This window comes from Centruroides vittatus, unplaced genomic scaffold, assembly GCF_030686945.1.
Source record: "Centruroides vittatus isolate TY-2023 unplaced genomic scaffold, ASM3068694v2 scaffold_324, whole genome shotgun sequence".
NCBI lineage: Eukaryota > Metazoa > Arthropoda > Arachnida > Scorpiones > Buthidae > Centruroides > Centruroides vittatus.
In genome coordinates this window covers 2,368,191-2,395,012 of record NW_027122701.1, presented here as the reverse complement: position 1 = coordinate 2,395,012, position 26,822 = coordinate 2,368,191, and the positions used below count along the sequence as shown (strand labels likewise).

Sequence of the window (26,822 nt, the reverse complement as noted above, 5' to 3'; positions counted from 1 at the left end):
GCCCAGGTTAACAAGGTCCGCGTTCGTGGGTTAGGCAGAGGCTCACGTTTGAAAAATAGGCCACAGTCTCCCTTGGTTACCGGTGGCGAAAGCAGCACCGGCCCAAGCATGGCTACTGCAATGCCCAACAGATGTGAGGAACAAACCCAGCCTTGGTGTTTCTGTGGCAATGCATCCACAGACCACAAAGGCTGGAAAACCACGCCAACGGATGAAATGGACAGTAGAAATGAACGAGTTTATCATCCGTAGTTACTACACCATCACAAAACTCGAAACAAACATGACAGCATACAGACAACAACTACACCATAGATTCACACAACAGTATCCTCGCCTCACTGTCACCGAACAAAGGGTTGTTGATCAAAAAAGAACAATTATACACAACAACCTTATTCCACAAACAACACTTGAACTTATCAAACAACAGGTTGCTGATCAAATACATCAACAGACAGAAACATCTAACATTAATGAAGATCATGTAACCTGTCAGGATAATCCAGCAACAAGCATTGATAATAACACACATACAACAATTACCACTAATGATACTACAGACATTTCCTCATCCATCACTGATAACATAGACATGGATTTAGTTAATACACTCTCACATATATTTCAGGAAACACTCACTAAATATACAGGCACAGATCCCACACAACGACCACGAATACCAAAAATCAACACGTCAAAGGAAGTAGGAAAAACACTAAATTACGTAAACACTCACTTACTACCACACTACATTCATTCAATTTCTACACTCGCAGACATTCATACATTAGTTTATGCTGGAGCAGTCACAGTAGTGACACACCATGGGCTGAAAGTACAATCACAGACAAACACACAGAAAACAAAATTCTATCACAAGCCTGCTTGGCAGAGAAGAATAGAAATACAAATAAATGACATTAGACAGCAATTAGGCAAGCTGACACAATACGCTAAAAACAACATAACACCCAAATTAAGGAAACAGCTCAAAAACATTTTCAAGAAAATAAAAACACACACAAAACATGAACATCACAACACACACATTACAGAATACATTGATACACTAAAACAAAAACTTGCTGCCAAAGCACATAGACTCAAACGATACAAAACATGTACACTACGAAAACAACAAAATAAATTATTTACAAACAATGAAAAACTCTTTTACAGACAAATCAATAACAAAGCAAACACTGTTACACAGCACAGTGGCACACCAACAGAAGAAGAACTCACAACATATTGGTCTTCTCTTTGGTCCAGTGCTGTCATGCATAATGCTGATGCAGGCTGGATCGAGGAGGAGAACAGAAACTTGCACAACATACCAACTATGCCCTGTGTTGAAATAAGCATACATGATTTCCAATACACTGTTAACAGAACACACAACTGGAAGACACCTGGTGTAGACAACATTCACAATTTCTGGTACAAAAAGTTTACATCACTGCACCAGGAACTAGCTAAACATCTAACACACATCATCATCAATCCACAAGACATGCCAAATTTTCTTACCCAGGGCATCACCTACATGAAACCTAAAAACAACAATACCACAGACCCCACACAATACAGACCAATTACATGTCTTCCAACACTCTACAAATTATTGACATCCTGTATCGCAAACAAAATATACAAACATGTTGAAGAACACGACATTCTAACAGAACAACAAAAAGGCTGCCGTAGAAACCACAGGGGATGCAAAGAACAGTTACTCATAGATTCAGTCATTCTACGGCAAGCACACAAACAACACAGAAACATACACATGGCATATATAGACTACAGAAAAGCATTCGACAGTGTTCCACACAGTTGGCTGCTACATATTCTACACATGTACAAAATACATCCATCACTCATTGCATTCTTTCAAAACACTATGCAGCACTGGAGAACAACACTACATCTCAGGGTTAGTAACACTTCCATACAAACAAACCAAATTTCTATTAGGTGAGGAATTTTTCAAGGAGATTCCTTGAGTCCTCTCTGGTTCTGCTTAGCCCTGAACCCATTATCCAACATGTTAAACAACACGCAATATGGTTACAATATCAGACACGAAAAAACAACACAGTTTACACTGTCACATCTCATGTACATGGATGACATAAAACTTTATGCATCCACACAAAAACAACTTCATCAACTCCTACAAATCACACATTCATACACCAAGGACATACAAATGGAATTTGGCCTAGATAAATGCAAAACAGTTCACATAGAAAAAGGAATCCTGAAGAAAGAAGATTTTGCACTTGGAAATGGAGACATTATTGAATCCATGGAAGAGGGCGAGTTCTACAAGTATTTAGGATTCCAACAGGCCAAACTAACAGAACATACACAAATAAAGCAAAGATTAATTAAAGAATACCAAAGTAGGTTAAATGCTATTCTCAGAACACAATTAAATGCAAAACACACAGTTAAAGCAATAAACACATATGTCATCCCAGTACTCACATATTCTTTTGGAGTTATACATTGGACTCACACAGATCTTGAGCAACTCCAAAGGAAAACAAGAACAACACTTACTAAGCATAAACAACATCATCCTAAATCTGCCACAGAAAGATTAACCCTTCCACGTAAAGATGGCGGACGTGGCCTGATTGACATAGTTAACCTTCACTACAAACAAATACAGTCACTGCGAGAGTTTTTCTACAAAAAACAAGAAACATCACAATTACATAAAGCAGTAACTCTAGCAGACTCGAATAACACACCATTAAACTTACACTCACATCATATGGACACAACACAACATATAAAAAGCATAGACACCATTAAGCAATCGTGGGCTCGAAAGGCACTCCATGGCAGGCATCCTTACGATCTGGCCCAGGATTTTGTTGACAAAACTGCGTCAAACAGCTGGTTAGCTCGGGGATGCCTCTTTGGGGAGACGGAAGGATTCATGATTGCCATACAGGATCAGGTCATAAATACTAAAAACTACAGAAAACACATACTCAAAGATGCAACACTCACAAATGACACATGCAGAAAATGTCACATCATGCCAGAAACTATACAACACATCACCTCTGGTTGCAAGCTCTTGGCACAGACAGATTATTTACACAGACATAACCAAGTAGCAAATATAATACACCAAGAGCTTGCAAAGAAACACAAATTAGCAGACATCCACGAACCATACTACAAATACATTCCACAGACAGTATTGGAAAACAACACGCACAAAATGTACTACGACAGAGCCATAATCACAGATAAAACAATTTACCACAACAGACCAGACATCACACTCATTGACAAACACAATAAAATCACATACATTATAGACATATCCATTCCAAACACTCACAATATACAAAACGCATGCACTGAAAAAATTAGCAAGTACACAGAACTCGCCCAGGAAATAAGGCATCTGTGGAGGATGGATGGGGTGCTTATTGTACCTGTAGTTCTCTCCTCTACAGGTGTCATACCACACACACTACACAAAAGCCTGGGCACATTAGAATTGAATAGAAACACATACATCACTCTACAGAAGGCCACTATATTGAATACATGTCATATTGTGAGAAAATTCCTGAATACAGACACACACACTGATACACTTCTTTAATTTCTGTTTTGGTTATTATGCCTTGACTTTGGTCCGGCATAGTACTTAGCCACCGGTGTTAACCGAGTATATCTAACTTAACCCAACATAATAATAATAATAATCAGCGCAGAGCCCAAATGGTTAGGAGTTGAAAGTTGAAATTTGGTACACAGTTAGGGTACGTCACGAGAACGCACACTAAGAAGGGATTTTTCGAAATTCCTCCCCATGGGGAAAGGGAAGGGATTAAAGCTTCTATATACATTATCGAGACGTGTCCAAATGGTTAGGAGTTGAAAGTTGAAATTTGGTACACAGTTAAGGTACGTCACGAGAACGCACACTAAGAAGGGATTTTTTGAAATTCCTCCCCATGGGGGGAGGGATGGGATTAAGTCTTAACACTTCCATCAACAATGGAAGTGTTACGAGAAAGCGACATGCAAGACGCAGATGCAGTTTTTTTCGTTTTTGCGGGAAATCGAACATATTTTTAGACCTATCTAAAAATTCTGTAATTAGTCTGGAAACAGGGAGGACCCAATTCTTGCATTCTGTGAAAACGGGTAAGCTTGACTATAACGTAATAATCTTAATTTTCACTAAAACGGTTAGGAGTTGAAAGTTGAAATTTGGTACACAGTTAGGGTACCAGATTTAAGTACCAAAGTGTTAAGTAACAATGGAGAACAAGAGAAAGCGACATGCAAGATTTACGGATGCTTGAAAAAAAAGAAAAAAGAAAAAAGTAATATGTTGGAACATATTCGATTTTCAAATTTAAACAGATTAGTTCGGTTTCTCTCGACCTTTCTTCTTTATGATATTCGATGAAAATCGAACAATATTAGAATATTTGATTTTCAAATTCGACCTTTCTTTAGAAAAACTTAGTTCGTTGATGAAATTACTCTTTTTTTGTGACTATAATGTAATAATCTTAATCTTCGCTATCGTTACTTTTGCCCGAGCAACTCCGGGCCTACCTGCTAGTTTTTTAATAATAAGGTTGAGGTCTACATTATCAAGTTTGGTTGTCTCAATTTGTAATCATACATGTAACACTAAATCTCATTTCTCTACTGTAATTCTTACATAATTCTTTCTTTTACTATATTTCTATACTCAAATATGAAAATTAATACATACAGTATGCATTAACTGAGTTCTCAAAATCCAGTTTTCATAATCTGGACTTAATGAGCATCCATTTCACATCTATCGACTGGAATTTATGTGCATTCTTTTAAAAAGCGGAACATTCTGTTCTCTTACTTTGCTATGATTCCGACTGAATAAGAGTATACGGTTTATCTATTAACTATTTATATAAGCATCCATTTATACTGTAGCAAGATAAACAAGATGCTGAAACTTTCATGAGAACTAACATAAACCCAGTTGTAAATCATTGCCCAAGGGAAAGTTATTAACAAGCAGAGTGAAAAGATAATCTTTTGTGATGGGCTAAGGGCAGTTAGAACGTCATTCTTTGTCTTACAATAACTCAACTATAGCAATATTCCCCAATGTCAAAACAGACATTATTCTCCATAATATTTCCATATTTGAATAATTTTTATATTTTCAACATTGAAGTTTGGCTAGCATTATGACAAAGTTAAAACAGCCAAATTATAACCTGAAAAAATTTGTTTTATTCCATCACACTATTCCTTCAAGAAGTATTCTTCCTACATAAAATAACAAATTGTTTATAATTGTTGTCTTTAGCACTTTTTCCATTTAAGAAATCTTCCAATCTGATATAAGAAGAATGCCTATAAGAGAGCATACCTTTTGTGTCTGTTCATTCCTGAAAATGGTCCATTAACCAGGTTAAGGATGAAAACAGTCCATTAATGCATTTTAGTTCATGAAATTCCTACATCTTTGCTTAAAAAATTATTCCTTAAATTTATAATAATTTTTATTTTATGTCAGCATTATACAGTGGTTCCTTGTACTTGGAATTTAATTCATTCCAGGAGGTTTTTCGAAGTCTGAATCAATTTTTCCCATTAGAAATAATGTAAAGTCAATTAATCTATTCCCAGACCTTAAACAACACCCATTTCAATAAACTTAAAACAGAAAATACACACAATTTAAGGTAAAAATATCACTATTAAATGCCCTAACAGTGAATTAAAACATGAACATAAATAAAATACTTAAATATGTATAATAAAATGAAAATTGCATTTGTTAGTTGCACACTGTGGACTTTGGCATTTTAACATATACAGTAAAACCTGTCTATGGCAACCACACACAGTTCCTTCAAAAAGTGGTCTTTTAGACAGGTGGTCGTCTAAGACAGGTTATGCTGCAATACCGTATTTCTGTACATATTTTGCTCATTTTTTAGCCATGTCTACTAAGCAAAACTTGAGGTGAGCAAAAATAAGCAAATTTTTTCGATGATAGTTATATTGGTATTGTATTTTATTCTTATCAGATAATTGGATTTACAGGAGTCATCACAATTTTATAAGACAGACTTAATACTAATATTTTAAAGATTAATATAATATTTGCATTTTCTTGACTATAATGCACACTTTCTTTTTTCCGACTTAATTAATTCAACTTTGTTTTTTTGTTCACTCCTCAGTAATGTGTATCACGTCTTCGATATACAAGCGCATCGAATCTTTCCATCACTTTGATTTTGGTTTTTGTTAGTTTTGTCTTATTTTAACTTTAAAAATACTGTATTCTTTTTAATATTTAATATTTTCTTAACTACAATAAGAAAAATTATTAATTAATAATAAAATGATTTTATTATTTTTTTCTCATAATACGATTTCATTACATTCTGCGATCGCAGAATCAAAAAAGGAAGGTTGCCTGTAAAACTGATGTAATGCAATAAATGCATTAATGCAAAACTGATTTTGCATTAATGCATTTATTGTTTTTTTGAATATTTTGCGTGCAAAAATTACTTGAATATTATTTTTCTGAAAATATTGTGGAAATAAGGTAGGTTGATACAGAAACTATTTATTGCATATGTACTGTACAGTACATGAACATCTAAATAAATAAATAAATAATAATAAATTTTATCAAACGATGAGATCAGCTGATTAATTGTATCCTGTACAATATTTTATACCCCTAAGGAAAATACTGTAGGTCTAAGGTAAAATAAATTTACATTTCCCACAATTAAACTTCGCCACTAATTGCTGTTGTGATAAACCAATTTCACTTTCTCTGATAATCTTCTAACAACAGCACTTTCCATTTCTTTCATTTTTCAGACAATTTCAAACAAACTGAAATGGATTTCCTTTGTTGCTAGACTAATTCATTAACACCTGCACCTAATTTCAAGGGTGGAAGAAGTACCCGAGGTGGGTTCGAACAAGTGTTTAAACTAGATATATTCACTGGAAGTGGTCACTTATTACAGTTGTTTTATGTTGTTTTGGACCAAAAATTGATGTCCGTGGTCACGTTACACAGGTGGTCATTTAATACGGGTAACTTATACGAAGACTCTATGTATAAACTATTCATTGCCAGAAATTTTTGCCCATTTTGACAGGTGCCTGTCGAATGCAGGTGGTCTAACCACCTAAGTGGAAAACGCCTAAGCAGTTTTCACTGTATGTATGATTTAATGAAGTAACAGTAACACTTTCTGCTGCTGAGAAATGTTTATTATAACTAAAACAAACATTTTCAACTTAATACAATAGGTCATCTTCAGATGTAACTGAGTTCAAATACCCCTTCAAAAACATTTTATTTTACTTTACTTTTGTTATATATATTTTATTTATTTAATTGATAATTTGTTTAATGTTTCATTTTAAATTTTAAATGTAACAGTTTGGACTTTCCTTCATTTAAATGTTCCATTTTTTTGAAGAGATGTTTGAATTCAGTTACACATGAAGATGACCTATTGTATTAGGTTGAAAATGTGTTTTAGTTTTAATAAACATTTCTTTCTCAGTAGCAGAAGGTGTTACTGTTACTTCATTAAGTATTTCACAAAGCTGAGTCTGATTTTTGTTTGTATGATTTAATTATAAAGCTGTAAAATTTAACATATTATAGATAGTGTGAGATTTTATTGTTTGGTAGAAGCTTACTTTAAACTCTACTTCACATTTTGTTTGAATAAAGTCTAGTTTGTAATGTCTTCAGATAAAAAGCATATCAGGCATATTATGCTTTATGAGTTTCAAAAAGGATATAATGGTGTGCAAACAGTAAAAAGAAAAAATTGTAATGCATATGAGCAGTTGCATAGATACATATTCAGAGCCATGAAGCAAGTAGAATCAGTGTGCCTCGTGTTCCTCAGAAGAGGTCTTGCAAAATTTAATTTAAAAACATATATCTAATTATTTCAATTTAAAACCTTATTTAATAACAATTTATTTGAGATTCGAGGCATTTCAACAATAAGATATTCAATTTAACAAATATAAAAATAATAATAAAACAAAATTCTTTAAGTATGGAGTACCTAATAATATTTATTACATGTTATATGAGAACTGTTTTTTTTCCAAGATCTGATGCTCCATAAAACAAAGACAAGCATAAATAACAAAATGAATTTATTACCAAAAGTTAGGTGCAAACATGGTTACTTTTCGACATAATCACCGTGAAGATTGAGGAATTTGTCATATCTGTGGACGAGCTTTTCCATTCCCTTGTCATAGAATGTCACCACCAGTGAATTGAGATGATCTTCAAAACAACGTTGTTAAGGCTATCATTAGTGTCAAACCTCTGCCCTGCTAGCCACGTTTTCAGTTCAGAAAAGAGATGGAAGTCTTCACACATTAAAGGTGTGAAGACTGTCACCTTTCAGACTTCCACTTAGCTCGAAACTTTTTAAACACCCAACGTACAGCCCCAATTTAGTGCCAAGTGACTTCCACCTCTTTCCTGAACAGAAAAAGTGGCTAGGAAGGCAGAGGTTCAAGACTAATGACAATCTTTAAAACAACATTAAGACCCATTTAAAGTCATTGGCATCAATATTCAATCAGTTACTTTCTCCAGACCAAGTTGACAAGCTACTGTTTTTTCACTTGATATAGAAGCCAAAGAACTAGGACAGTGTTGTGACAAGCTGCTTTTTAATACTGGGGTGGAAATATAGCACCAAACCATCTTTGTAGTACTTTGTAAACAATTCTCCAGTAGCATAATACCTTGGTAATGACTAATGTTTTTGATCCTTCAGCTGGATCTTCTTCAGATAAACACGTTTTAAAAATTGTTTCATTAATCAAACACGTCTCCTAGGTAAATTAGTTGCGTGATGTCATTGTTATAAAATGGGATACAAGATATTAAACCCATTTCAAACTGTTATTTCTTTAAACTTTTAAAAATTTTAAATTTTGATGTTATTAAAAGGCATGGATATGGTGTAATGTAATGTCTGCCATGCTTAGGACAAATGTTTTTCATCCTTGGAATGATTCTCCCTTGTTTTCAGCTTTATATATATCCAGCGATTCTAAGGCCCTAATATTTTTCCGATTGTTTGGCTCTCTTAATGATGGTGGCATTCTGTAGAATGGCCTGAAGATGATCCAGCTAAAGGATTGAAAACGTTAGTTGTTATCCAGGTATTAAGCTCCTGGAAAATTGTTTAGAAGGTACTACAAAGATGATCTGGTGCTATAAAGTTGAAGATAATCAAATGAACAGAAAAATAAAAACAACAGATAAATCAACAATAGTATATTGAATATATTTTTATTTTTTCAACAAATTATTATAACTAGCAGACATGAAGACTATAATAAAAAAACAGGAAAGGACAGCCCAGTAGGGGATCTGTATAGAAGTAAATCCAAGAAAGAGATCTTTTTATCTTTTTCTTGGATTTACTTGTAATTATAATAAATTGCAGCAAATGCTTAATAAAAATTGATGTATAAAAATTTTTTGAAATTATTATGAACATTTATATATGATAACTGGAGATTTTTCTAAGATTTTAATAAAGATTATCTTACATACTGTACATTATAAAGCATCTAACAATAGATGGCCAGATGGCCAAGCGATCAAGGTGGCAGCCTACCACTCTGGGGGACCCGGGATCGAATCAAGACGGGTTGAAAAGTCCCCAGGAATTTTTTGGGGGTCCGACCAGATATGTCGGCCCGTCTCTCACCACCTGGCCAACCCATTGTGGGCCTGGCCAAACCTATAATGGGCTTGCTATAAGAGGCCCTCTTAGTGCCCATAGGGCAAAAAGAGTTTAAAAAGAAAAAAAAAGCATCTAAAATTAAGCATATTAAAATTTTTTGTCTTTAAACTTCCAACTTCTACATTCAGAAATATTTTTATTTTGCCAAAATAAATATAAATATTTATCTTTCATCATATAATATCAGCATATGTACAGTACATCCTGTACATGTCTATTACATATAATTTGAAATATTTAATTAAAATGAAATACTGGTTTTATAAACAGATCTTTTATCATTAGCACTGTATAAAATTTTGTTATATTTATTTTCTTTTATAAATAATTTAATATGTAACTTTATTTAAACAGTAATTTAATTCAGTAACAACAACAACAGAAATCTTTAATAATTACTTATTTAATACTCTATATTAAAATTTACCAATTGAGACACTCACAACTGCTTTAAGTAGCAAAAAGTCTTAATAACTAACATTTTTAGTGTTATTGAAAGATGTGAAACTAACAATTTAGAATGCAAGAAAATAGAACATAAGCTTTGGGAATGTTTAACATTTTAAGTCGAAAAAAACGAAATAAAATAATGTAAAAAATACCATAAATACCAAAATGTAAAATAAATAAATATTACTCTCAAGAGCAGAAAAAACAAAAGTTACAAATAAATATAAACAAGGGGGGGGGAATTGTAACCACAATATGCTATCTTCCACATGGAAGACGTGGTTTGAGATCAACAACCCCGCGTAACCTGGAAGACTTTATTTTAATCACATATATATGAACTTTACTGGTTTTTTTTATTTCTTGTTTACATTTATTTGTAACTTTTGTTTTTTCTCTGCCCAAGGGAAACATTTATTTATTTTATTTCTATTTTAATGTATTTATGATGTTCATTTATATTATTTTATTGTGTTTTATTTTTTGTTTTAATTTAAAATGATCAGCATTGCAAAACTTATGTTCTATTTTTTTGCATTCTAAATTGTTACACTTGCAACATTCAATGAAATCTTTGTAAACCTGAAGATGGTCTTTCAATAAGACTGAAAACATTAGTTATTAAAGGAATTTTTGCTGCTTAAAAAGTTGAGTATGTCTTAGTTGCTATCTAGACAGTTATTTTTATATTAAAATTTACCAGATTTACTTATTGAATTAGGAATTTATTCATTAATTGTAAATTTAATTTTTAAAAAATTTATATTTGTAATTAGATTTTAGCTTAATTTCACATATGCAAAAACATGGAAACTATGTTTTTGTATATGTACTAAACTTAAAAATAAAAAGTTTTTATAATAAATATTTGCATTAATGAAATTTTTCAAATCAATCAATCATACATTATTATACTTACATTTTTCTTACCATTATTCAAAACTTGACATTCAAAACTTGATAAACTGAGTGAAAATGTATTTGTGATGATAGGAGACCATGAGGAACGTTCAATTGGTTCAATATTTACAGAATAATCTTTCTTGTCTTTGCATTCATTAGAAACACTATCACTGGACTTTTGTTTCTTTATGACTGAAAGTTTTATAACACCATGTATATTGTGCTCTTTTTTCAAATGATCAATTAAACTTGTTTTGGAAAGTAAAGATTTATAACAACTTGCACAAATGTACTTTAATACCGTATTGTATCTCCAGTCTCCAGTAGCAGAATCAAATTCAACCATCCAACCATCACAGTTTGATAGTTTAACAATTTTGTTCTTAGAGTCTAAAGTGCTCTTCAAAGATTCTTGTTTTGTTTGTTTTTCTTGTGCAATACTCCTGGAAGACATTTCTTTTATGCACTTAGCAATTTTATCTGCAAACTCTATAGAAGATAAACTAGGAATTGGTTCATTTAAGGAAGATTCTTTTTTAACTATATTGTTATGTACTACCATCTTACAAGTTTCTACACTAGATTTATCAGATAACTGATATATTTTTTCTTCACTTTGTTCACTCTGTTTAGATGTACATATTTCTGAAAAAGAATTATGACAAATATTTACATTATTTGGTTTATGAATAATTTTACTTTTTACTGGTTTTTTCAGTTTTTTCCTCTTTTTGGCCATTTGCCTGTAAAACGTCCTACATGCATATGAAAAAGTTAAATGACCTGTGAAAAATTCAACATTTTGAAAGATATTCTTGCAATTTTTACATGAAAAAGAGGTTAAATTGTTATATTTTTTGAATTCACTTGGCCAAAGAGGTTTCAAGAATTTCATTTGATGATTTTTACTACATTTATGAATTTTCATATGAATTGATGCTTGAAGATAAGGCCTTACTTGACCACATATACAAACAAATTTATGAGAATATATTGTTGTATGAAATTGTGTAAGCTTATGAAATTTCTTTTCATAATCAGAAAATACATTAATTAATGAGTTATCATCATCAATAATCCTTTTTTTATTTGAATTACTTTTGGATAAATTTTCACTAAATTCACAATTTTTTTGTGTGTTTGTAGAATTATTAACTAGAATTTTAGATGACGAAAATATTTCATTATATCTTTGCCGATATGAAAGACAATGTTTCTTTTGCGTACCTATCCGTTTAGAATGACCATTTTTACACAGTAATTGGGCCATTAACATTATTTTACTGCCTGTCAAAGGCTCTAAATGCACAGAACATGAGGTCATATGCTTCAAAATTTGTTTGCATGGATGGAACTTCAATTTTTGTTTGCTATCAAAACAAAATCCACATCGTGGACAATATAACTTAACTGAAGACATTTTCTTTTCAAAACACTTTGAAAGAGGAAATGTTTTTGAACTGACTTTGGCAGGAAATTTTAATAATTGTTCATCTACATTATTATTAAGCCTTTTAACTTTATTCTTTATATCATTAAGTTTATCAATTTTACACATTGGAAGATGTGCATTAAACAATGGTATAGTAGTAAAAACTTTATTGCATTTATTGCATTCCCATATCTTCTTATCAGGTAAAGATTGTTGTAAATCTGCTTTCTCATTAAGCCTCATTATATTATTTGAGGTATTTTCTGATGATAATTTATCAGCTAAATAATTTTTGCAATTTTTAGCATGATCTGTATAAGCTGATACCTCTGTAAAAATATTTAAGCAATAACAACATATTACACCTATGTTTTCAGACCCTTTATTTTTACAGCAATTGTCTAAATGTGCTTCAAAACTAGGAATATTAGAGAAGTGGCATGCACAAAAGTAACATTTTAATTTAAATTTATCACAGTAAGCAATTTCTGTTGAAACTTCAATATCAGATTGAAAAGTTTTTGAACTAATAGGTTTATAAAGTATGCTTTGTGATGTAAATGCAAGTGTCAGTTCACTATTCATTAATTTCTTAAAATCTTGGCTCAGTGTAAATTTCAACCAACAAAATACACAAAGCTTTCCTTTACCATAAATAGTATGTCCACAAGTTATGCAGCTCAAGTTTTGAGACTTGGATAAATTATGTTCTAATGGAGAAACAACTGATTTATCATGACTAATATTAACAAAAGAATTTTGTCTTTCATTATTTTCCTGTTTATTCTGTTCTGATGATATACTTGCAGTTTGAGGTTTTTCAATATAAGCTTGAGGTTTTATTTGCATTACAGGAATTTTGCAAGATGCACTATGATCTAAAAGTAATAATTTTGAAGTAAAATATTTGTTACAATTATTACAAACCCATGTACTTTTTATTTCTAAATTATCACATTTCTTTAATGGACACTGTTGGATGTGAGCAATGAGTGATTTTTGATCACAGAAATTATTCTTGCAGTATTCACAACATAATATATTGTAATTTCTATTAAATATAGTGGGAGAATTTATATTTTGGTATGTTTTTGTCACATGAACAGATGCTACGTGATTATTTAAGCATTCTATCTTTTTAAACACCATTGAACAATAAGGACATCGATAAGGTATCTCACGAGATTTTAGCTGACTGAGACAAAATGGATATTGACATTCAATACAATGGATGTTGGCAGAATTTGTTTTATTTAATTGATATGGATGTAATCTTGGAATAAATGATGCATTAATAGAATTACATGATATATTTTCAATTGAATTCCTTGGATTACAACTTATATTCTCAACAGAATTTCTTACAAATGGAAAGCATTGTGTTGGTGGCCTTAGAGTGCTTAACATAGGATTAAAAAAGTTTGGAACATTTTGAGGAAAATTCATAGGTGGTGTCATCCTTATTCCAGACGATGGAAACATATAAGAATTAAAAACAGGAGGTGCAAAATTCAGTTCATTATTATATAAATTAGGAATTGAGGAATTATTTCTATGATTAATTGGCGGAATATTAAAATTTGTAGTTCTTGATAAAATTTCTTTATTATGAGATACTGAATCGATGGCTCTTGAGAATGTTCTCAAATGTGAAGAATAAACACTGTCTTTTGTATTGAGCTGCTTCTGATTGCAGAAATTTGCCAAAGCTAGCAAACTCGAACTTTTAGGTGAAAGACTCAAATTAGGTTGTGTCATTCCAGCTGTAGGTACAAAAGAAGTTGAAAAATCAGTTGATCTATTATCAAATCTTGAAGAATTATAAACTGTGTTTGTTCCAGGATTACTAATATTTAAATTTGAATTCATTGTATTTGATGAATCAAAAACTCTAGAACAATTTGGAATTCCATTCAGGAGAATATTTGAGTTTGATGAATCAGTAGATGATGACATAAATCTTGGAGGATTAGAAGTAAATGAACCTGCCATAGAAAGACCAAGCGATTCCCAACTTGAATTTACAGAATTAATATTTAGCAAAGAATTATATCCCGAAGAACTAGTTATTGTATCTGTTATAGGTGTACTAGTATTAACCTTTGATGAATCTTGAGTTATTGTATCAACATCAAATCTAGAATAGGCAGTAGTTGATAGATTTGGCATTTCAGTATTTAAATTTGAAACTGTTGAATTTAATGGGAGAATATTAAGTCCTGAAAAATTAGATGCTATATTTGGTACTGAAATATTTGTTTTTAGATTTGTTAATTCATCTGTAAACAAACCATTATCAAATTTTGAAGAATTAGAAGTATTAATACTTGATACTGAAATTTCATTGCATAAATTTGTTGTATTTGAAGGTATCTCCTTATATCTCTTAGTAGTAGTTGTTTTCTCTGTACCAGAATTATTCAAATTTGTTGAATTGCAAAGTTTAATTTCAAGTGAAGAATGATTAGATGACTCTGAAAAACTCGTTTTAGCCAAATCTTTAGTGGAAACAGAATGTGCAATTAAAGAACTTGGTATTGCTGCAGGACTAGTTATATTCACAACATTGTCAGATTTTACAGAATCTAATTTTGAAGTTTCAGAAGATGAACAAGTAGTACTTAAATTTGAAATTGTCGAATTAACTGCAAGAGTATCGACTAAAGTTAATGACTGTGAGATACTTGTAGAAATACTTGCTTTTGGAGAATTTTCTGAGAATTTTTCACAATTAATTGGATTTATTGAAATATTTTCATTGACATTTGATATATTATTAGAATCTAATTTTGAAATATCAGATAATGGATGAATTGGTTCATCTGAATTCTTAGAATTATCAGAAAGAATATTAGCAAGTTTAGAACAGTTAGATGTATTTAAATGAATACTAGAATCAGTAGAATTAGATAAATCAGAATTCAAATGATTGTGTGTTTCTTCATTTGCTGAATTAATTGAGAAAATTATATCTGACTTTGGAGTATTTGATGAGTCATTTGATGAATTTGATGTATTTATCTGAATACTAGATTCAACAGAACTTAAAGATTCTGGACTTATTGGATTACTTGATTCTATATTTGATAAATTAACTGAGAGAATTTCATCCATAGTTGGAATGTTTTCTGAAATATTAGATGCAATATCTAATTTAGATGATTTAGAAGGTGATGCAGCTGAAAGACATTCATGTTTATTGAATGATTCTTTATCCATAAACTGAATGTTGCATTCAATACATTGCCAAGAATGAATATGATTATTATTTATAATCTTTTTACGTTTTGATGATATACCATTGGTAGCAGTTACTTTCATTCCTTCACAACTACGCAATGGAACTTTTGGGCGGCGTTTGCAAAAGTTAAGGTGTACGTCATATGTACAATTTATGTCATCAAGTTTTGTTCCACAATGAGGACATCTATTTCTTTGAAAAGCATGCTCCTTCATATGCTTACGTAAATGATTTGATGTGGGAAATGTTTTCTCACAATAATTACAAGGAACTTTTCCTTTCAGATGAAAAAAGCGCATATGTTCTAACAAATTTCCTTTGAATTTAAATGGAAATTGGCATAATTTACATACCCATGGTCGAGGAGTATCATGAGGTCCTTTTGCTTTGAATACAAAGCTGTTTGAAATATTTATATCACAACTGTTATCTAGATTTTCAGAAATGTCTGAATCCATTATCTCCAGACATCAAAAAATATATATATTTTTTTCACAGTTTTAAATGTTCATGTTGATTTCTTTTTTATAATTCCAATATTAAAATCTTCTGTTGACCATCTTTGCATAAGTAGCATCTTCTTAATTTCCATAACAATAAAAGTCTAAAAGAAAAAGAAAAATTTTTAACTAAATAATAAATTTTAAAAATTTATTAATAATATTCTATATATTACTGGTTTATTTATAAAAATATTACATACATACAATGTACACATAATAAAATTTTAAAAATATATTTCTAATGTATGTTTTTAATAAATATAGTATTACAAAACTGTATACTTGATTTATTATAACTTGACATTAAGGTACAGTACATCCCATAAATATAAAGGTACAACTTGTTATGCAAATAAAAGCTAAACTAATTATCATATAACAAAACCAATTTAATTTTGAGGTAGTTACAACTTACTAAAAAAATCATGTAATTAATTTATTGTTAAATTGTAACTACCTCGAAATTAAATTGGTTTTGTTAGATGATAATTAGTTTAGCTTTTATTTGCATAACAAGTTGTGCCTTTATATTTATGGGATGCTCCTTAATTACAGTAAAACTTTGGTTGTGCTTTCCATATTTATACTTTTTATTTGACAGTCCCAGGTAAGTGTTATATAACTGCAGTAGAGCATTGATTATCTGACCCCTGATCAACCGTCACATTGGTTAACCGATTGCGTTCTAGTCGGCAAATTCAAATGTCCACTAATGATGTGGCACTACAATATTTAGCTATGTCTTAGCTACTTTAATATTATTTTTGTTAAATTTTTGCGTGTTTTAGCTGGAAACACTGGCTCGACCATAAAAGGGAGGCCAGTATTTAAACCAGGCTTAATTTTCTATTTTTTCTTTATTTCTGTATTTATTTTGTGCAAAATAAAAAATTAACGATGATTATTATTTTAAAAAAAAATTTGTTAGGCTTAACATCGATGAAAATTCAATGCGAAGTAGGTTAATAGTGATATACTAATATGCTTATTACATGGGATATACTAATATACTAATACACTATACTAATAATGTATTTTTACATACTTTTCGGTTATCCATTTTTTCAGTTATCCGACCAACCCCAGTCCCCAATTGAGTCGGATAATCGATGCTCTACTGTAATGTTATTTTCTTTAATTTGTTTTTCATTTATACATTATTAACTTTACTTTGTACCAGATATAGATTTTAATCCATTAATAACAATACACAGAATGCTATAATATTGGAGTTAAAAAAGAAATAAATTCCCATTAGTATTAAAGCAAATAAAAACTAACTGGATATTCAAAATTCACAAAACACACTTTTAATTATAAATATTTTTAAATCTTTTTTTTAAAGACCATCTTCAGGTAAAATACAGAATAGAATGCAACATAAAAGCTTTGGATTCTAACCAACATTTGCTGTTCCAAAGCTTTTATGTTATATTTTATTCTTTCATTTCATTCAATATGCCATGTCTTTAGTTCTCTCTAAATCAATCCACACTTCAATTGATATTTGTAGACACTACAACTTCAACCTTTTATCTTAAAAGCTAATAAATATCTGATAATGATTCTCAGAGAACCATTTAGAGACTGACTGACTAGCTTTTTTTGTACATTAGTTATTTATACAGAATAAAAAGCTGGATGGTCAACTCTTGAACCCATGTTAATGGATATTGTTGACAAAAAAATAAATTAGAAAAACTTAAAAGTTTATCTCAACAAGAAAGGTGGTGTATTGATGGTTTATTAAATGTTTAAAGCTGAGTTGGATATTTATTTAGTTTATTTTAGCATTTATTATGGTAAAATAGGATTACATCCTACTTGCTTATATATGACTACCTAATATTATGCTAAACCAAGATCAAGGAATAACTACAGAACATGGTTTTATTTTATTTATGTAGCCTACTGATTATATACATTCTATGTTTAAGAATTTTCTGATTATGTGACATGTTTAGTATGCCTGCTTTCTATAATATACTGTTATCAAAGTCTAATATTTATACACGTTTGTATAATGAATATGTGTACAAGGAAAAATAAATAAGTCAAAAACACAATTGAGAAGAAAACCAGATTTTCATTTCTAGTAATATAAACATTTGCTTTTCAGTGTAATCATCCAGTACATTTACTTGTCTCATGGTTTAACAATTTTCTAAAATCCTTCAGCATAGAAATCTTTGAGGTCTAATGTTTGGACTGAGCCATTGTCTTAGATACTAGTCCAAACATTAAACCTCATTCTCCACCTCCTCATTGCTTCAGAAATGTATCTGCCAAGATGTTCCTTTATGGTTCAAACACATGAAAGTCACTGGGTTCCAGGTTGGGACAATACTGTGGGGTATCTGAATACTGTCCATCCTAATTTTTAAACAGTGACAAGGATATTGTGTGTAGTATAAGGCATGTATTGTCATGAAAAGTATCACTTCTTCCATCAGCAGTCCATGCCATTTCTTGTGGGCACATGGCCCACAGGACTTTTATGAAACAAATCGCATGGCCCTGAAAAGTAAGTGATGCTGTTGAAATCTGTCATGCTTCTTAAACTTTATCAGTAAAATGCTTTTGTAGAACAGGAGGCATGACCTTTAACTTTTTGGCTACAGGTACAAACTTGTGCACTTCTATATCATGGATGCATGTTTTGACTATGGCTGAAAGTGGTGTACCTGTGACTCACTGCTGATAACAATCTCATACTTACCAACCTTTAGTAAGGGAAATAGCTGGGATGTTGAGAGAAAAATGCTGACAGCATAAAAAGTGAAAAATTCTTTTATTAACATTGATATTGCATCAGGCTTCTATTAAATACTGTTAATAAACAAAATTTAATAATCTCTGCATATGATATTTTATAAAGCTAGTGCTGTCAAGAGCATGGCAAAAGCTTTATACTCTTTAACATCACAATTTTAAGAAGTTCAAGTATTTTAAGGGACATATCATAAATCTACATCTAGATTTATGATATGTCCCTTGATCTGTCAGGAGTCGTGATATTCTTGCATGATGATTGTCTCCTGCTATATGGGTTTGTGCTATAGTTTCCTTTGTTAGTGTTTCAGTGTACTTATGACAGTTGCTATCAGTCAGTTTATTAACTTTCATTGCAATTATTAAAGACAACAATTTTTCTGATTGTGATTTATTTACTATCTCTGTCTTACTTTTTCTTATTATACAGAATATCTTTTCATTTGCCACATTGTAATGCATGGGAGGCCTTGCAATGCTATGTGGCAAAACCATCATCAGCCTAATATTATTGTTAATTGTCTACTTGGACTTTACTTATTAATAGGACTTTATACTGGTGTTTAAAGATTGGCACGGTAATGAAAGTTAGTTCAGGAAAAAACAAAATTTCTTTATTATATCATTAGTAATAATTTCTGTAATTAGTATCTGTAGTAATAATTTCTGTAATTAGAAATTCAGAAATTATTACTACGGGTGATATAATAAAGAAATTTTGTTTTTTCCTGAACTAACTTTCATTACTGTGCCAATCTTTAAACACCAGTATAAAGTCCTATTAATAAGTAAAGTCCAAGTAGACAATTAACAATAATATTAGAATTAAGGACAGTAAGGCTTTTACAATTACATCATCAGTCTATTTTACTATTTTATAAAAATTACAAATTTTTGTAAAATATCACAAATCTCCAGTTTCTTTTCCTGAGAAAGTTCATATCACATGGTCTGTATATGCTTAAGTGATGAATCAGATGTTTCTTCTTTTTGAGTGGAAGCTGCTCAATAATTTTGTCTAACTGTAAAAGTAACTCGTTTCCTTCTGATAATGAGTTAGCCATAACTGATTTAACTGCCAACATAAAAACACTAACATTGCCAGACTTGATGATACAATTTAACATATTTGTCATTTAAAATTATCATATCTGAGCTAAAATTCTCATACCCATACCAACATAATATATCAAAATATCAATCTCGGTTCTTTCCTAAGTGAAAGAATCTGAGATCATCATTCTGGTTCACTTCAGTTGTTTGTAATAAAATACATACAATATTGTCAGCATATACTATATATTGGTATTAGACTCATTGAATGAAGTGTTTATGTGATAATATCAAATTCTTTAAAATGTTGACAAAAAGGAAAAGTAGCCTGTCCACTGACAGAGCATACAAAATGCTGATGATTGGCAAGTATGCAATCTGCCACAGCATTATGTCTCTTCTGTGTTTTAAGGTGGCAAATTTTTCAGACAGATTGCAACCCTGATTCATTTTTGGGGTAAGCACTTTTGGAATACATCTTGCACACACATTCTGATAATGCATGATTTTGCGTGTCAACTCAAACATCCAATTTTGGCTGCCATGTATCCAACTGTTACTTGTCTATTGTGCAGTATCATTGTTTCCACTTTTGACTTGTTCTCACCAGTTGAAATGAAAATGGCCTTTCATCATCAAAAACAATAGAGCAAACTTTATGGAATTTCTCAATCCAGTTGTACATAGCTTTGTGAGATAAGCAGTCATTATAGATAACTATAAAGGATTTATTTTTGACTTACTATTGAAATCACCCTCATAGTATGAAACTTGTGCAAAAGATTATAACAGTAGGCCTTATCCATTTTCCACAGACATTTTACTTTATGGTAAGTTATGAATGTTTTTCTAATTTTTTCAATGTATGTTTATATTGAAATGTTTATGTGATTGTTGTTGTTTGTTGGACTTGTTGTTTGAATGCTTGTTGTTGGAATGGATATGTCTATGATGTATGTAATTCTGTTTGGTTGTGTGCATTGTTTTTGTCTGCAATTATGGCTTGGTCATACTACATTTTGTGTTTGTTGTTTTCTAAGACTGCCTATGATGTGTATTTTTAATATGGTTACTAAGTTTTTAATTGTTTGTTTACAAGCTTTTCATGTATTACATTTGCTTGTAGAGTACTTTGCAAATAGAGTACTTTGTATATGTTGAATGCTTGCAACCTGATGTAATATGTTATATAGTTTTGTGCATGTATAATTTCTAAAAGTGTTGTCTATAAGATTGTCTTTTAAAATGTGCTTTCTATGGTATTTTGTATTTATGATCTGGTCTTGTATGATAATCACAAATTCTTTCTTCTCTTCAAAGAGACACCTGAGTAAGCCAGCAGTTTAATGCAATTTTGTCATCATGATCTGGCTGAGATCATTAAAATGATTACTGAGAATTGATGACTGTGAACTATGAATGATTACTGTGAATTACTTAGATCTGGAGTGATCATTAATGATTACTCCAGATCTAAGACTGCTTGATGGGGTCTTTGTACTTTGTATATTGTGTTATATCCAGGTCAGTTTTGTGTGAGTTCTATGGTGTATTGTTTTTTAACTGCCAAAGATACAGCTTTGTGCAATTGTGAAGATTTTCTACTTCTGTGAGACCTTGTTTTCCTTCTTTACAAGGAAAAGTCAACCTTTCTGTGGAGAATTTAGAATAGCATTTGTTATGTTTTATCAAATATTATGTTTGTATTTTCCTTTGGACCTGTTCTAATTCTCTATTTGTTCTATGTATATACCAAATTAATTATACAAATACACTCAAACCTGTTTTTGTGCGGTCTATTTTTGTGCGATGTTTTATTTGTGCGATTTCTTTTGTGTGATTTTTTGTGTGCGGTATATGAATTTCAATCAAATTGGTATACTGCACAAAAATAATTGCACAAAACACATTGCACGTATAAAAAATCGCACAAAAAAAACCGCACAAAAACAGGTTTGAGTGTAGTACATATGTTGTTTCACCACTCACAGTGAATGAGTGTTGGAACAACATGTGTGTTTATTGCTTTAAGTTTGTGATGTTAGTAATAATAATAACTCTCCCATTATCACCACCTGGTCGTGATGGGAGAGCCCAGTAATTTTACTGAACCATAGAGCAATGCAGGCTGGAGCACAAGCTCCTGGTAGGGACACCCATGCCAGTAAGGTCTATGGGGAGAAATGAAGCTAAGAGTGACCACACCCACATTCTGTAGTGATATTTATCATGGTAGTACCAGATCTAAATGTGATACTGGCTTGGATGTCGCCTGGGTTAACAAGGTCTGCGTTCGTGAGTTAGGCAGAGGCTCACGTTCGAAAAATAGGCCACAGTCTCCCTTGGTTACCGGTGGCGAAAGCAGCACTGGTCCAAGCATGGCTACTGCAATACCCTCAACAGATGTGACGAACAAACCTAGCCTTGGTGTTTCTGTGGCAATGCATCCACAGACCACAAAGGCTGGAAAACCACGCCAACGGATGAAATAGACAATAGAAATGAACGAGTTTATCATCCATACTTACTACACCATCACAACACTCGAAATAAACATGACAGCATACAGACAACTACACCATAAATTCACAAAACAATATCCTCACCTCACTGTCACAGAACAAAGGATTGTTGATCAAAAAAGAACAATTATAAACAACAACCTTATCTCACAAACAACACTTGAACTTATCAAACAACAGGTTGCAGATCAAATACATCAACAGACTGAAACATCTAACATTAATGAAGATCACGTAATCTGTCAGGATAATCCAGCAACAAGCATTGATAACAACATGCATACAACAACTACCATTAATGATACTACAGACGCTTTCTCATCCATCACTGATAACATAGACATAGATTTAGTTACTACACTCTCACTTATATTTCAGGAAACATTCGCTAAATATACAGGTACAGATCCCACACAAAAATCACGAATACCAAAAATCAACACGTCAAAGGTAGTAGGAAAAACACTAAATTATGTAAACACTCACTACTACCACACTACATTCATTCAATTTCTACACTCTCAGACATTCTTACATTAGTTTATGCTGAGGCAGTCACAGTAGTGACACATCATGGACAGAAAATACAATCAGAGACAAATACACACAAAACACAATTCTATCACAAGCCTGCTTGGCAGAGAAGAATAGAAATACAAATAAATGACATTAGACAGCAATTAGGCAAGCTGACACAATACGCTAAAAACAACATAACACCCAAATTAAAGAAACAACTCAAAAAGTTTTCAAGAAAATCAAAACACTCATAAAACATGAATGTCACAACACACACATTACAGAGTACATTGATACATTAAAACAAAAACTCGCAGCCAAAGCACGTAAACTGAAACAATACAAAACATGTACACTATGAAAACAACAAAATAAATTATTCACAAACAATGAAAAACTCTTCTACGGACAAATTAGTATCAAAACAAACACTGATACACAGCAAAGTGGCACACCAACAGAAGAACTCACAACTTATTGGTCTTCTCTTTGGTCTAGTGCTGTTATGCACAATGCTGATGCAGGCTGGATCGAGGAGGCAAACAAAAACTTGCGTAACATACCAACCATGCCCTGCGCTAAAATAAACCTACACGACATCTGCTACTCTGTTAACAGAACACACAACTGGAAGACACCTGGTGTAGACAACATTCACAATTTCTGGTACAAAAAATTTACTTCACTGCACCAGGAACTAGCTAAACACCTAACACATATCATCTTCAATCCACAAGACATGCCAAAATTTCTTACTCAGGGCATCACCTACACGAAACCTAAAAACAATAATACCACAGACCCCACACAATACAGACCAATTACATGTCTTCCAAAACTCTACAAATTATTGACATCCTGTATCGCAAACAAAATACACAAACATGTTGAAGAACACGACATTCTAACAGAACAACAAAAAGGCTGCCGAAGAAACCACAGGGGATGCAAAGAACAGTTACTCATAGATTCAGTCATTCTACGGCAAGCACACAAACAACACAGAAACATACACATGGCATATATAGACTACAGAAAAGCATTCAACAGTGTTCCACACAGTTGGCTGCTACATATTCTACACATGTACAAAATACATCCATCACTCATTGCATTCTTTCAAAACACTATGCAGCACTGGAGAACAACACTACATCTCAGGATTAGTAACACTTCCATACAAACAAACCAAATTTCTATTAGGTGAGGAATTTTTCAAGGAGATTCCTTGAGTCCTCTCTGGTTCTGCTTAGCCCTGAATCCATTATCCAACATGTTAAACAACACGCAATATGGTTACAATATCAGACACAAAAAATCAACACAGTTTACACTGTCAAATCTGATGTACATGGACGACATAAAACTTTATGCATCCACACAAAAACAACTTCATCAACTCCTACAAATCACACATTCGTACACCAAGGACATACAAATGGGGTTTGGCCTAAACAAATGCAAAATAGTTCACATAGAAAAAGGAATCCTGAAGAAAGGATTTTGCACTTGGAAATGGGGACGATATTGAATCCATGGAAGAGGGTGAGTTCTACAAGTATTTAGGATTCCAATAGGCCAAACTAACAGAACATTCATAAATAAAGCAAAGATTAATTAAAGAATACCAAAGTAGGTTATATGCTATTCTTAGAACAGAGTTAAATGCAAAACACACAGTTAAAGCAATAAACATGTATGTCATCCCAGTACTCACATATTCTTTTGGAGTTATACATTGGACTCACACAGATCTTGAGCAACTCCAAACAAAAACAAGAACACTTACTAAGCATAAACATCATCATCCTAAATCCACCATGGAAAGACTGACCCTTCCATGTAAAGATGGTGGACGTGGTCTGATTGATGTAGTTAACCTTTACTACAAACAAATACAGACACTGCAAGAGTTTTTCTATGAAAAACAAGAAACATCACAATTACATAAAGCAGTAACTCTAGCAGACTCAAATAACACACCATTAAACTTACACTCACAACATATGAACATGACAGAACATAAAAAGCATAGACACCGTTAAGCAATTGTGGGCTCAAAAAGCACTCCATGGCAGGCATCCTTACGACCTGGCATCAGGATTTTGTTGACAAAACTGCATCAAACAGCTAGTTCAGTGGTTCCCAACTGGTGTTCCGTAAGCATCTCCCAAGTGTTCCGCAGATTTAGTCACAAATCGGAAAGTGTACAATCGTATTCGAGCCGCCGAATATCAAAAAATTAAAATCATAAAATTTTCATAAACTTAAATATATATGTACGACTCGTACTTATGGAGTGTACTACTGTTTCGAATAAGATAAAGGCAATGATAAAAACTGAATGAAATATGTAAAAAACATCAGGCACAAGTTTCCCATTAAAGTTATTTAGGTATATTTTTTTCTGTCTTAGAATTGGCGTTAATAATATGAGTAGAGATTTTAAATTATAACTGCTCAATTCTAATAAAATAACTGATGACAAGCTTATGTATTTCATATTAACTTAAGTAAGTGTTCCGCTAAAGAAAATTGCTCACAAAAGTGTTCTGCATCCTAGAAAAGGTTGGGAACCACTGAGCTAGTTAGTTCGGGGATGCCTCTTTGGGGAGACGGAAGGATTCATGATTGCCATACAGGATCAGGTCATTAATACTAAAAACTACAGAAAACACATACTCAAAGATGCAACACTCACAAATGACACATGCAGAAAATGTCACATCATGCCAGAAATTATACAACACATCACTTCCAGTTGCAAGTTCTTGGCACAGACAGATTGTTTACACAGACATAATCAAGTAGCAAATATAATACATCGAGAGCTTGCAAAGAAACACAAATTAGTAGACATCCGTGAACCATATTACAAATACATTCCACAGACAGTATTGGAAAACAACATGCACAAAATGTACTACGACAGAGCCATAATCACAGATAAAACAATTTACCACAACAGACCAGACATCACACTCATTGACAAACACAATAAAATCACATACATTATAGACATATCCATTCCAAACACTCACAATGTACAAAACACATTCACTGAAAACATTAGCAAGTACACAGACCTTGCCCAGGAAATAAAACATCTGTGGAGGATGGATAGGGTGCTTATTGTACCCGTTGTTCTCTCCTCTACAGGTGTGATATCACACACACTACACAAAAGCCTGGGAACATTAAAATTGAATAGAAATACATACATCACACTACAGAAGGCCACTATATTGAATGCATATCATATTGTTAGGAAATTCCTGAATACAGACACAGACACAGACACACTTATTTAATTTTAGTTTTGTTTTGGTTGCTATGCCTTGACTCTGGTCCAGCATAGTACACAGGTGCCAACTGAGTATAATCCACTAAACCCAACATAATAATAATACAGTAATAATAATGCTGACAATATCAACACTTCTTGATTGCCTGAAATAGATTCAAGTTTAATTCATACTCTCTCTTCTTTTCCAAGAAGCACTTATTAAGTTTACAGGCACTGACATTGCACAATGGTCATGCATTCCCAAAATCAACACTTCCAAACTAGTGGGGAAAACACTACATTATGTGAGC

General features: G+C 32.1%; 1 protein-coding gene across 9 annotated transcripts in view; it reads right to left on the bottom strand.

Moving 5' to 3' along the window:
• The window catches only part of LOC136988271 (uncharacterized), a 116,521-nt gene that overhangs the window by 35,102 nt on the left and 54,597 nt on the right, over positions 1-26,822 (bottom strand). For 6 of the 9 annotated variants that reach the window (XR_010882738.1, XR_010882736.1, XR_010882735.1 and 3 more), the window contains one exon: positions 11,200-16,460. Coding sequence is in view for 2 of the 9 variants with exons in the window: in XM_067286132.1 (XP_067142233.1) it covers positions 11,200-16,314 (5,115 nt within the window). In the remaining 7 variants the exon portion in view is untranslated. The remainder of the gene's footprint in view (positions 1-11,199; positions 16,461-26,822) is intronic. The other 3 variants (XR_010882739.1, XR_010882741.1, XM_067286133.1) reach the window with 1 other exon arrangement.